Raw genomic sequence first — 13,148 nt, 5'->3', positions numbered from 1 at the left:
TCCTCCACCGAGGGCAGCGCTGCTTTTTACTGGCCAGTTCTGATATAGAGACACGTCTAGCTCCCCCTCCTGTCCCCTTTCCACTTCCGATGAGCATCTGTCCTACAGTGTTGCAGGCATCATCCTGTACCGTTGTTTCCCGTGTCCGCTGCCTGCGGGGAAACTTGGCCGACTTTGCTGCAAAGAAATATTTCGAAGGGGGAAGACAGAAAGAGAAAGAGAGAGAAAGAGTAAATAATATATATATTATATATACACCCTTTATCAGTTAATTATACAGGTTAAGTGTATAAATATATATACAGATATAACGGTTAGTTCTATTTACTGTATAAGATAGCTTTCTCTTTGGCCTATTCTATAAAATCTTCTATTACTTAAGCAAGCTGTACTAGATATCACTACACAGTGGCCAAAGGTGGTTGCAGATGAGCTGGACCGTACTTCCCGGTGGCGCCAGGCAATGTGAGATTGCTGACTAATTTAACTAGTAAATGTAAGTTATTTCACAGTTACAGATAGTTTAAGATGGATAAAAATAAGATATTAGTCATACTATAGTTATACCCATTATTTTTTATTATGCTATATAGTTCTTATCCATATGGAGTATTACTGTTATTATTAATCAAGTTTGACGTCCATAACATGACCCGGGAAATACGTTATCGAGCCGCTGGCTATGACAGACACATGTGCCTAGGCAGTAGCCTATGCCACTGCCTCTAACTGGTCCCTAGGGGTCCTACCAGCCCTCTCTATCATTTGTATGTTTATTCTAGTCCTTTTCCTTACGCGAGCCGCTTATCTGCACTAGATACTTTGGGTTACGCCCTTCTCAGTATTTATTACTTACTGGGCGTTATCTAGGCGTGTCTAGTTTACCCTTTCTACTATTCTTTCTCCTACTTTCTGCTACTTTTACCAGCTTTAGATCCTAAAGTTATCCCTAGAGACTCTGTCTATCTCTCTAGCTCTCTCTCCTAGGAAGCAGCTAATATTTATTATTGCCAGAAAGGTTATTAGTGCCTTTATAGCTCTCTGATTCTGAAAGATACAGTATTCTGGGACTGTTTTTTTCTATCCAGGTGATAATACTTCTGCCTTGACACCTGTCACATACGGGGCGATGACCGCTACAATTTTGCCCTATATTTTCGACAGTTCTGACACACTAAGCGGACTCGATTTGGACGGCGTTGTTTGTGGGTAGCCGGTACCTTCGGAATCAGTACTTTTGAGACCATGAACATGTTACTCCTTGTGACTTCGGACCAGGGGGCCTACTTCTGATTAGCTTGATCTTTGGCATGGATTCAAAAACTTGAATATATCACAATTCAACTGCTGTCACTATATATAAGTACTAAGTAATATTCCATCCAATTTCACGCCAGGGTGCAAGGTGTACAACTGAGTAACAGATGATTTGTAGAGTAGGTTAGGTTGCCTTCTTTCGGGCAATTAGAAGGCTCGTAAGGACAATTGGGAAATACACTATGGCTGGAAAAACAATATATCCGCGGCTAATATTGACTTGGGCCGTGGCGATAAGCAGAACGTAGCGCGAAAAGATAGGTAGGAGGCCAGCAAACTTTTGCTGGTGGCTCGCGGGGGATAGTAATCTCTTTTATTCTGTTCCCTTGTTTCAAGACAAATCGCACCTTCGTTAGTGTACGGCCTCGCGGTCCTTGTTTTCATTTTCCCTTACTCTCACTTCGTTCCTCGTTGATTTCAGGGCATTATACAGTATTACAGTATCGTGTTACACTTAAGAATTTAGCTTGATTTTCCCGATTTTCACAAGAACAAAATAAAAAAGATTCATTGTTTGTCAAGACAGGAAGGACAAAATGAGCCGCTACACCGGCAACTATCAAGTTGTTGCTTGAGATTATTTTGTTCAGTGTTGGCCAAGGTCATCCGGTGTGTAAGCTCATCGTTATAAAAGTGTGCCAGAAAAGTGGAGGCTTCTGTTGAAGTTTTCCCCTTTGACTTCTCTGTCTGAGAAGTATGTGAAGGACAACTGCGTGTTGGCTTGGTAACAACTCTATCGGGAGAAGGTGATTTAGGTTGATGATAAGAAGAAACGGTCATCGTTGAAGTAATGCCTGTTTTGCAGTCTAGTAGTAGATGTTTTGAAGTGCCCTTGACATCGACTAGAACTAGCATTTTGCTATGTGGCTATAAGTACCATGCTACTATCGCCACACGATATTAGAAGTATGGGTCTTTGGAACATAAGCAGAACATTATTCGCTTGACCATATTGCATGCTTATGTTCTGCTTATGTCAGCTTCCTCATTAAGATGGGCATCGAAAACCCTAGAAAGGGGAAGATGTTACAGGATGTCTCTGCTTAACGCAATAAATATTTTAAGCAATTTGGACTTTTTAGCTCGCACTTTTAGTGCCGCTGGTGGGCCGTGATTCATGATGTATATTTATAATCTATATGTGCTAGCCAACCAACCCGTTCACTTGAAACTGGAGTATTGTAAGTATGTGAGGGGCTTTAGTATGAAGTTATCTACTCCTACAATATTTTTTTTACCGTGTTTCAAACCTGCACTTTAGTCTCTCTGTATGCGACTATTTCCTAGTCAGCAGTTACAAAATATATATGGTATTGGTAAGTATTTACGTCAGCTTTTCAAGCTACACACCATCGGACTGCAACAGTCTACCTAGATGTGGATTTATATTGAATGGATGCACATAAAGAGCGAAGGTTATTTGTCCCGGTTGTGTTGAGTTACAAGGTACGCAATTAATGGTATGCGATTTTGAAATTCACTTAAAGCAGTAATACTATAATGTACGACGTTTCTGTTTTCTCTTGCCTACATAGAAAACAACAAACTTATTTAGAACAAAAAGCACACCAGCCAACGCTTAGACATTATCACAAAACCCGGCGAAGCACAGAGGTTTACTCCTCCGGTTTGCCGGCACTAGTTGCGGAGCCGCCTTTGCGGCCGGCTTCTCGGGCCCTCGGGTCGCCGGGTTCGAAGCTACCTCCAGACGCCTGGCCGCCCTTAGAAGCGATGTCTCTCTGCCGAAGGTCAGCAAGACATGTTCAGCAAGATATAATTATCCTGTTTTAGGGAGTCCATGCCTGCCTGTCGGGGTCCATGCTAGCAAACCCGCTGTTGTGACTGGCCTCTCCACCCTTGCGAGCAATGTTTTGCACCTCCTCGTGAGGGCGGTTGGAGGAGGTTACCGGGGTTTTGATTACCGGCCATTGTGAAGCGAGTGTTCGCTCGATTGTTTGTAACGACTTATGTTGACCATATGTCGTTAAGATTTGCTGATATTCGTGTATTGCGAGCGGGAGTGCTTGATCTTCTATTTATGTCCTTAGAATTACCTCGCTGACGACCGCATAGGGGGTACACTCCACCTGGGTCTGACCACAGTGGAAGGTGACGACAGACAGCCCTCATCACTGGATAAATTAGCTTATGGGAGTGGACCTTTACAAAGGTCATTCAAAACTCAACCACAAAGTCAGGTCAGGAAGAACATATCTGATATGGTCGCACGCACCCAAGGCGCTTGGCTAATTATCGCTGATTATATCATATATGCAGCATCTCTATTATAGCTTGTTTCTCCATTGTAAGAAAGTTGACTTTGTAGGAATAATACATTGTGCATTTTACGCGGGCTTACAAGGCACTCTTACTAGATATCCTAAATGTGCTGCCTTTGTGCGAAGATGACTATTGGTATAGCGTCTTTAGAACGGTTCATTAACCTGTGTATAAGGCAGGCCAAGTACTCGGCAATGAATGTTTCAACTATATTGTAAGCACCACTCACTTCACGAACCAACAAAACACGCCGAGACGAACCAATCAAATTAATTATTTACCGACCGACCTTGGAACCGAACTCGCCAATGACCCCCGTCATTCTCTCATAAGAGTGACGGCTATCTGACGTCAAGTCATGGGTGCTGAAGATATATACTCTGCCCATTAGCTTGGGAATGTCATTATTTGATGCCGGCTCATTAAACAGCAGATTATCTATTTATTTTATTCACCACTGGCCTTGAAGGCCTTTTGAACTATTTTAAAAGAACAAAGAGTTGGCAATTACAACATGTCGAACAAATACGAGAGACAAGCAGAGGATGACTATGAGGCTCAAAACGACCCATCGCCTGTGTCAGGCGATTTCGGTGACAACTCGTATGCTCATGAGACTCGTTCTGAGCTAAAAAGCCATATTCCTGTCGTGAGAGATGAGGCCAACTTGGCCGATCCCATGCAACCTCCATTTTCGAACAGTGATCAACAACTGGGTAAGTTATAAGACTACCTGACCTATCTATGTTGTTTGTTATGAAAGCTGACAAATCCACAGAAAGAGATGAGCGCGAAGCTATAGATCGTTCTAACATCCTAGGTGGTGAACGTCTGCGTCATGCAAAGCCCAACACGCAGAACAAGTACGATGAAGGGCCTGGTGAGGATGATCTACCCGAGGATGCTCTTTACGGATACTCAGGAAGGTCAACCACGGGCAGGACGCTGTGAAGAGGTTCTTGTATCCACATCAGACAATTAGGCTAGGTGGGCACTACTCAAGTAAGACTTTACGAAATGATTTTGGCCTTGACCTCTGAGGAAACTGTACCCATCGAAAATAGCATCACTTGCTGAGTTTGTGTGCCGTTCTTAAAAAAGTTTTGGTATATATACGTCGCAATTTAACTCGCACAATTGTACTTAAGTGTGGCGAACGTAATGCTCGCAAGGGTCTCGTGATAAAGGAGCTCGTATTGGCTGGCTGAATTGCGCCAGGGCATCTGAGACCATTTTCTGCTGCGCTCAGTCTTCAATCGCTTTGCCTGGCCAACCGAACCGGCGGAAATTGGTTGACTTGGTAAGGCGCAATAAAGCTTTTACGAGGCCTCTGCTTAAAAGACTAGACTTGTAGGAGCCGCTTTCTTCCTTCACCAACAGTGGAAGGCGGTTTGAGATAATGCTGCTTAGCCCACACTTCTTCTCATTCTCTGTTACCATAGTGAGCTTTAACTATACAAGTTAGATAAAGGTGTTGTGTTTCTCTTTCTTTTGACAATATGTATCTAGTTGCAAAAGCTCAATTTAAAAGTATTCAGTTACTCTTATGGATTCAGTGCTATATGCCAATATCCCCAACTTTGATGTGGATATGTTAGAGAAGAAGCTTCAGGGAATGGATGACGTCATCATGATAAATGTCATACTTCTCCAGTAAGAGCCAAGTTGTTAGGGCCCAACAGTTCCATATTTCCTTGAAACAGGGCGTGGTAGAATAGTAGCTATTAACTGTGATTGATATCCTTTGCCAACAGTAAGAGGTATACGTACGCTAGGAGATTGGCGTAAACTTTGACAACTTCCCGGTCCTTTACAGACCCTTTACAGACAGGAGAGCATACTAATGGCGTAAGTCGATATACGATAGCATGGGAATAAATATCCATGATATCCAATTAGCGGATGACGGCATGGCAACCACTCAAGCCCCAATTCGGATAATGTCCTCTGTAGCACAGTCGTGAAATAAGCTCCCATTTGTAGATATTAGACACGAGCTCTAATAGTAGGTCATTGGCTGAAATTCAAGCTTGCTGCAAACTTACAAAATATCGGGGCACGAAAGGGCCTTCTGGGTCATAGGTGCCGCTATCCGAACCGTGCTAAAAATTATATTGTCAGACAAATGTGACTCCGTTATGCATTTCCTAGATTGGCACAAACTACCTTTTCCTTGTAGCTCTGCACGAGCCAGCCATACGCCAGCTGAGTGGGGTGTGAAAAGTTAATGTTGATAATCAATGTTGCCAGGATGGAGAATATGATATTGAAGCCCAGCTCCCGGAATCCAGTGTAGGTGTCCCAGGAAAAGACTATGCCATTGACGCCGCGGTCCCAGGATGGTTGCTTTAGGGCTTTAGTCACTCTCTGGCTAGCTCATTATAAATATCTTGACAAGCTTCAAGTTAATAAAGCAAAGGATTCAGACTATCTTATAAATATCACCCGATCAACACTTATCTACTTCTGATACCTCATGTGTCCAGGATTGATCGCCCAGTCTACTACAACGAGCCTCTGTCAGCAATGTCTTCTACCCCTAAAACACCGCTTTGGAACCTTTGTTTTCCTTGCTTTCCCTTGCCAGCTATATTCCATTTCCATACCCTCTGAACCCACGAATCATCCCTTGCCCCCCAAATCACACTCTACTAGGTACCATTATATGAATGCGTTTCTCCTTCCTGTACACGCAGTGGTTTCACCGTGGCAAATGCGCTTCTATGAGCAACAAATCCAAATTTTCTTTCCTGGGCCATTAAGCATCAATTGGGACACTTGGCACACCCAAGACGGAGAACATCAGCATTTTTCCATCATCCGACGAAGGTATATAAGGGTATACTCCACCCTGTTATTAAGGGGCCTTGCTTAGCAGCTACCTTTGGATACTACCCAAGAATTTCAAAGTGGCCTTGCGACACAAGTAACATTGATATAGACATTGACAATTTGCTCAATCCAGACACTCTATTTTTCTGGGCGCAGAAGAACGGTGATGCAGGGAGTTGCCAATCATCAGTCATACAGCGTGGCTTGAATGATAGAGTATTTCACGTCATTAGCAACTCAGCCACCTCCAAAGTTTCCAATATAGATTAGTCTTCCTCCGAAAGCCCCGTTAGTGATAATGTTGCCAGTGACATGAATCGTACACATGAAGGCAAGGGACGCATATCAGATGTGACATGATTCAGGGATCATCCCTTCTCATTTCAGACGACTAAGCAACAGCTTCTATAACCTAGCATCCAGAATTACACTGAGAGCACAATGAAGCGGCATACATAAATCACCATTCATTGCATTGACCAAGATCTGCCCGATTGACCCGGAGGCTATAGAAGTGATCCAGCCGTTTGCGATTAGCCCCCATCAATCAAGATGGGATGGCATTATTAGCTTAGCAGAAGAAACAGAATCATACGGCATACAGAAAATCCGATATCCCAACTGCAAATCCACACACGTGCGTCAGGGCACCACAGGTGGCTTGGTATTGATATAGTAGCCACGGTGGGAGACCAAGTAGCCAGAACTAACTCCAAGATTATGGTCGCTAGCAGTGTACCAACATATGCCTTACACAACTGAGAGCACTCCTGGAGGCGCTTAAGATAGTTAAACAGACCCTGGAACCTTCACCAGCTCTGAAAATGGTACTAGGCGTAACTATATATACTAATAGCTAAGCTACACTAACATCTATCTGCGCTGCACGCCATCAAAGTGGGCCAGCCCTAATTATAAATATTGATGACCTGCTCCAGAAACTACATGAAGTAAGGATTAAGCTTCAGTTTAATGACTTCCTACAGACAGTGACAAGAAGAGTGCACAACTAGCAAAGAATGCAGCAGTATATATAACCAGAGAAGACCGGCCATTCTGTCTATCTAACAGGGCTGTCACTGATTTGAGATCCTCCATCTAAAGATGGAATCAAAGTCTCTCCAGCATACCCGGAACTCTGCCCTACCAGGAAATTATATTCAACGACTATATGGTCAACTTACAAGATACTAAATATCAATGTTGGCGCAGCACTGGACAGGCCATATCCTATTAAATGCATTCCTACACTGAGTCGGCAGGATAGATAACAATACATGCGAATCCATGCAGGAATCAGAGACTATAGAGCATTTCCTCTTCCACTGTCACCGGAGAAAAGATAGGCGTGAGGAAATGAAATAACTAATGAACTAACAATACGGAAATCTATCCCATGCTCTGGGAAGCAAACCGGACCAGGTGCCAGTAGACTCATGACAATGGAACGGAAATAGGAGATGGGCTCCAAATATGGACATGGTCAATGCTATACTTTGATTTGTTAAGAAAACTGAGAGATTCAATACAGATAACAGAATTATCATCAGAGAAGTGTGAAGTCCCGTGTATATAACTGATTATATCAGGATAGACTAGCTCAGAAGGCTACATGCAGCCCACTGCCGCGCACAGCCTGAGGAATAATAATAATAATAATAGTTGACAGGAAGTAAGCAAGCAGTAGATATAGTCGATAGAGTCGTCCATATAATCGAGTATCTATCGAAATGGCATCCGATCCTCAGTAGGCTACGTACGTGTAGCTGATACAGCCTCATTCTGCCCTACTTTCCCCTGAAATCACAACGCTAAGGGATATTAGAATGCATATTCGTTAATTCTCTATTTGGCATGCAATCTTTTGAACTAGCAGCCGGGTCGTAGAATGGCGGATATATTTAGTTGTCATTGATACCATCATCATTACCTTACTCATAGCATAGACTGCAGACACCTGCGGCATTGTGGGGATGCCTGGGTTGAACTGTCTACAACAAGGATGCATTTGCTTTTTGTTCCACGACATGCAAAGCAGGCTTTATATGCTCGCTTGTACACATAACTGGCTCTTCTTTTCTTTATGGTCATTGTTTGAATGAGAACATAGTTAAAGGTTCAACCCAGACTCAGTGTCAACAAAGCCGAACATGCTCCTTATGGCTTATGCTTTATCATTCTTTACTGAGGAAGCTGATCTTATACAGTGATTGCATACGAAACAACCCCTACGACAAAAAGGACCCCAACCATGGTTAAGCTCTACCGAGCCTTTGGGCCTTCATCCACGCGGTTGAGGAAGCCGGGATCTGAGATGATTATTTCTATTAAACTTTTTTTTCTCGCATTAAAAAGCGGTACGCGCGACAAATGGAGTTTGAGCACCATATTTACCACTCATCCTGGGGTGAAGGTATGGTGGGATGGTTACCGCCTGGCCCGCTGCAAGGTTTTCTAAATCAAGGATCAAACAGTTCCACACCAAAAGTGCCATGAAATGTTAGTCCATTCGCCACGGATCATCATCCTTCTTGGCTGGATTGGAAACTGTGCCGCTGGACCTTCTTGGTGCCTGCTCGCCGAGAGAATTCGAGGGATTTTACTGTGGATCCCGACCATATTGATGCTGGTTGGGGGGTTGAAAGGTTACGGCGACTTATTGCGGTATTTCCGCCGTTTGGCCATTAGGTCCCCTGAAGATACGCCAAAAAGTAGCAGGGTAACAGTACCTGTAGGAAAGTGTGTTTAAACTGTGACTAGTGATCCCCATGGTTAGTTATTGGTAACCCCTTAAAGTAACATACGCTAATAAACACTCTATATAACTGTCTTAGTAGAAGACTCTGAGAAAGTGAAACAGTAGGTACACATTTAATGTACAATCTGTTAGCCCTGTGGCACTCTAACTGAGAAATGGACTTTTCTGGATCTCGAGCCCATTATCGGATATCACAGCTAATACACTCTAATCTCCAGACCGCGAATGTTACCGGAGCAAATGGCAATATGGTCAAAAATGGATGACTTCCTCAATAATGTCAACTATCCTAGGAAACAGGAGCCAGGAAACCAAGGCCAGATTGCAGGTTCGCGCGGGCCGAATCTGCTAATATTTCTCTTCACTTCTTGACTATCATACAATACTGAACCTAACACCTCTGAACGTTATTTATATATTCTGTCAACCAAAATGACCACTATTGGAAATATAACGATATATCCGATTAGTCAGCCAACACCATGACAATCCATGATTTCTACTGATTTCCATGATTCGATTTATATGGCAACTTTTCCTATTCTGACTATTGATATACGTGTCAAATTGAGCAGAATTTAGTAGTGAGATAGAGGAAGAGATTCAGGAATTCAGACCCACATGCATTGATTTCTTTGGCCATGGAATTACTAGTGTATTCCGAATATAATATATGTTGACATATTCTATATTTGATATCCGTGCCAAGCGCCTCCCACACCTACACGGATACAACACTGACTACTGAAGAACAAGTGCAATACCTGACCCTCCTTGTCTCTCCTTCCCTTTTTATTTCCTGTTGAGCCTATACAGTCTCCCCCATCTCAACATCTCCATGATATTGGAGGTAGAATTGTTTAATTTGGATCCTATTTATGAGCTAGTCACTACATAGACCTGACCAAACCTTGCCTTGGCAAACCACATTGTTCTAATCTGTTGTCTTGGCAGCAGCGTAGACCTGAACAAGATGTTCTTGGCAGAAAACCATGCTAGTATGTAGGGTTCGATTCCCCTTCATACCACTCACCGTAATACTGTAATAACACTGGGATTTTAATAATGTTGCACCAGAGCCGCCCAGAAGAAAGATAGCCGAATAGCCGCGGTTACTAAGATAGTTTGCTTTGCTGCATGTAGTCTTCAGAAAGTAGTTGGGTTCGACGCGCTAAAAGCTGGCATCGACGTACTAGTGTGCCTCAGGCAGTCATGAGGGTGGAATCTGGCCCGTGCCCCAAATTCCACATTGAAGTTACCCGTGTATTCTTCTTACCACTTTTTTCTTTTCAATACCTTTACCATTCATCTGTATAAAACATTTTATAAAAGAAAACAGTGCATCAAAACTAGTTAAAAACTACTTAGAAGGCTTTGTATAGTAGATTAACTGCTTTTAGAGTACTTATTAAGTAATAAAACTTAAGAGTCTGAATGATTCTATGACTAATTTTACTGAGCAGTGTGAGAATATAGTGTATACGATGTATATATATCTATACAGGCTAAAACAATGCTAATATAACTACTTGGTAACTACTTCTAAAGTACTTAGAAACTAATTAATAATGAACTAGTCTTCATTTTCTAACTCTCACATAACTCTCGCTCTTTCTTTCTGATTTCAATCTGCTTTGCAAGTAATTCAGCCTTGAGATTCTGAATTTTTAACTCCTCTAATCTCTGCACCTCGGTACTCTGAGATTGCTCATGTGAATTAGTAGTAGCAACTCTTTGAAGATTGGCTTGAGAGGTACTAGAAAAGTAATATATAAGTACTTTATAAGTAGTTTCTAAGCACTTAAATAAGGATCTTACCTTGATCTTGCCCGGGAGCTTCCTCGCTGGCTTTGACTGCCTCTTCGGCTGCCTTTTTGACTTGGAGTTCTCTGTAATGGTCTTCCACTGCTAGATGACGGAAAGAATAGTTGATACTGATCTTGAATATTCAACTCAGAAGAACTAGATTCTTCTTCTTGCCGAGCTAGCTCTATAGATTTCTTAGTATAAATACTTCCAAAGTACTCTATAGCTACTTTTCAAGTACTTGGATTAATAACATACCAGATCAAGCCATATGATGTAGATAGCTAGCTTCTAGTGTTTGTGTTGCATACCGGTGCCGAAGACCATAAGAGATATAAGCTCGATTCTGCTGTATATCTTGAATATCTAGCTTTAATGACCTATACACTTGGTAAGTGTTTTATAAGTAACGTATTTCCCGGGTCATCCGGCCACCCGGGCCACCCGGCCACCCTACGCGTTTTGTACGCGCCTCAAATTTTGAAGCAATTCAAGAACCAGTCATACCACCAAAAATGCCTAAATCATCAAAATCTTTAGTGGAACAAGAAGGAAGGATCCTGCTGGCTATATCCGCTATTAAAAACCAACAATTCGACAGTATACAGAAGGCTGCTGAAGTTTATAATGTGCCTTGTTCTACATTGACTGATTGCTTAAAAGGAAGCACTTTTAAGCCTCAAGTGCGCTCAGAGAATCATAAATTAAGTATCTCTAAAAAAGAATCGCTTGTATAGTGGATTATATCTCTAGATCGACATGGAGCAAGTCCTTGGCCTGCTCATGTACAAGAAATAGCTAATCTTCTGCTTACTAAGCATAATCCTACTGTTATTCCTACTACTATTGGTAAAAACTGGGTTTCAACCTTTATTAGGCGCAGGCCTGAGCTGAAAATATACTTTATATACAGATATAACTATCAGCATGCTAAAGCTGAAGATCCTAAGGTTCTACGTGCCTGGTTCCAGCAGGTAAATGATGTTATTCAGCAGTATGGTATTACATCAAGTGATATCTATAATTTCGATAAAACAGGATTTGCAATGGGCCTAGTAGCTACTGCTAAAGTAGTTACTAGGTCTGATACACAAGGAAAACCTTTTTTTATATAGCCAGGAAACTGGGAATGGATTATCTCTATAGAATATATAAGTTCTAATGGATGGGCTCTACCTCCTTGTATTGTCTTTAAAGGCAAAGTGCATATAAAGGCCTGGTATAAGAATCAAGATATCTTATCAGATTGGAGGATTGAAATAAGTCCTAATAGTTAGACAAGCAATAAAATTGGCCTACACTGGCTATAGAATTATTTTATACCTGCTACTACAGGCCAATCTGTAGGATAATATCGCCTACTTATTCTTAATGGCCATGATAGTCATCTTACGCCTTAATTTAATCAGATTTACTCAGAGAATAATGTTATACTAATCTGTATGCCTGCTTACATTTCTCATAAGCTTTAACCGCTTGATGTTACCTGCTTTTCACCTCTAAAAAAGGCGTATAGAAAATCAATTGAATCTAAAACACACTGTGGAATCAATTATATTGATAAAGACAACTTTTTATCAGCCTATTCCAAGGCCCGCAGGCAGGCCTTTACTAGCAGCAATATTTACAGTACTTTTTAAGTAACTGGATTAGTTTCTTTTAATCCTGAGCAGGTTCTTGCTCAAATTACTATACAGCTTAAAACCTCTACATCTCCAGGCAGCAGACCAAGCAGTCAAGGCAGCTTAGTACCTAAAATATCTCATACTATAAAACAGCTGAATAAATCAGAAATCAGGTTAAAAAAGCTATTAAGAAATCAATCTAGAAGTCCTGATTCACCTGTTAAACTGAATTTAAATCAGATTTTAAAAGGTGCTGAACAGGCTCTAGCTAAGGTAACTATTTTGAAGTATTAAATTAAGCAATACTAGGCTACTCATAAAAAGTAGCTTAAAAAGCAAAAATACTCTAAGAAGTAGCTTTAAATAGAGTCAGGTATATCAATTCAGGAAGCAAGAGCACTTATAGAAAGCAGAGAATATACAGATAAAGCTATACAGGCAGATAGGGCTTTACCAGCTGAATCAGCTCCTAGACACGCCCCACCTAGGTGTTCTGGTTGCAATATACAGGGTCATAAGATTACAAACTG

General features: G+C 41.7%; 2 protein-coding genes across 2 annotated transcripts; one reads left to right on the top strand and one right to left on the bottom strand.

The window, feature by feature from the left end:
* Positions 1 to 2,933: 2,933 nt before the first annotated feature.
* Positions 2,934 to 3,246, bottom strand: BDW43DRAFT_310593 (general stress protein; the record flags this gene model as incomplete). The annotated part of the gene is made up of 2 exons (XM_032046984.1): positions 2,934 to 3,056; positions 3,148 to 3,246. 2 exons carry the CDS (start codon positions 3,244 to 3,246, stop codon positions 2,934 to 2,936), a joined length of 222 nt encoding a protein of 73 aa, XP_031900754.1.
* An 865-nt stretch (positions 3,247 to 4,111) lies between these two features.
* BDW43DRAFT_310592 (uncharacterized protein) lies at positions 4,112 to 4,548 on the top strand (the record flags this gene model as incomplete). The annotated part of the gene is made up of 2 exons (XM_032046983.1): positions 4,112 to 4,313; positions 4,376 to 4,548. The coding sequence occupies 2 exons, from the start codon at positions 4,112 to 4,114 to the stop codon at positions 4,546 to 4,548; spliced, it is 375 nt and encodes a 124-aa protein (XP_031900753.1).
* Between the last annotated feature and the right edge of the window lie 8,600 nt (positions 4,549 to 13,148).

Source organism: Aspergillus alliaceus (assembly GCF_009176365.1).
Source record: "Aspergillus alliaceus strain CBS 536.65 unplaced genomic scaffold BDW43scaffold_19, whole genome shotgun sequence".
Lineage (NCBI taxonomy): Eukaryota > Fungi > Ascomycota > Eurotiomycetes > Eurotiales > Aspergillaceae > Aspergillus > Aspergillus alliaceus.
This window is presented reverse-complemented; position numbering and strand designations above follow the sequence as displayed.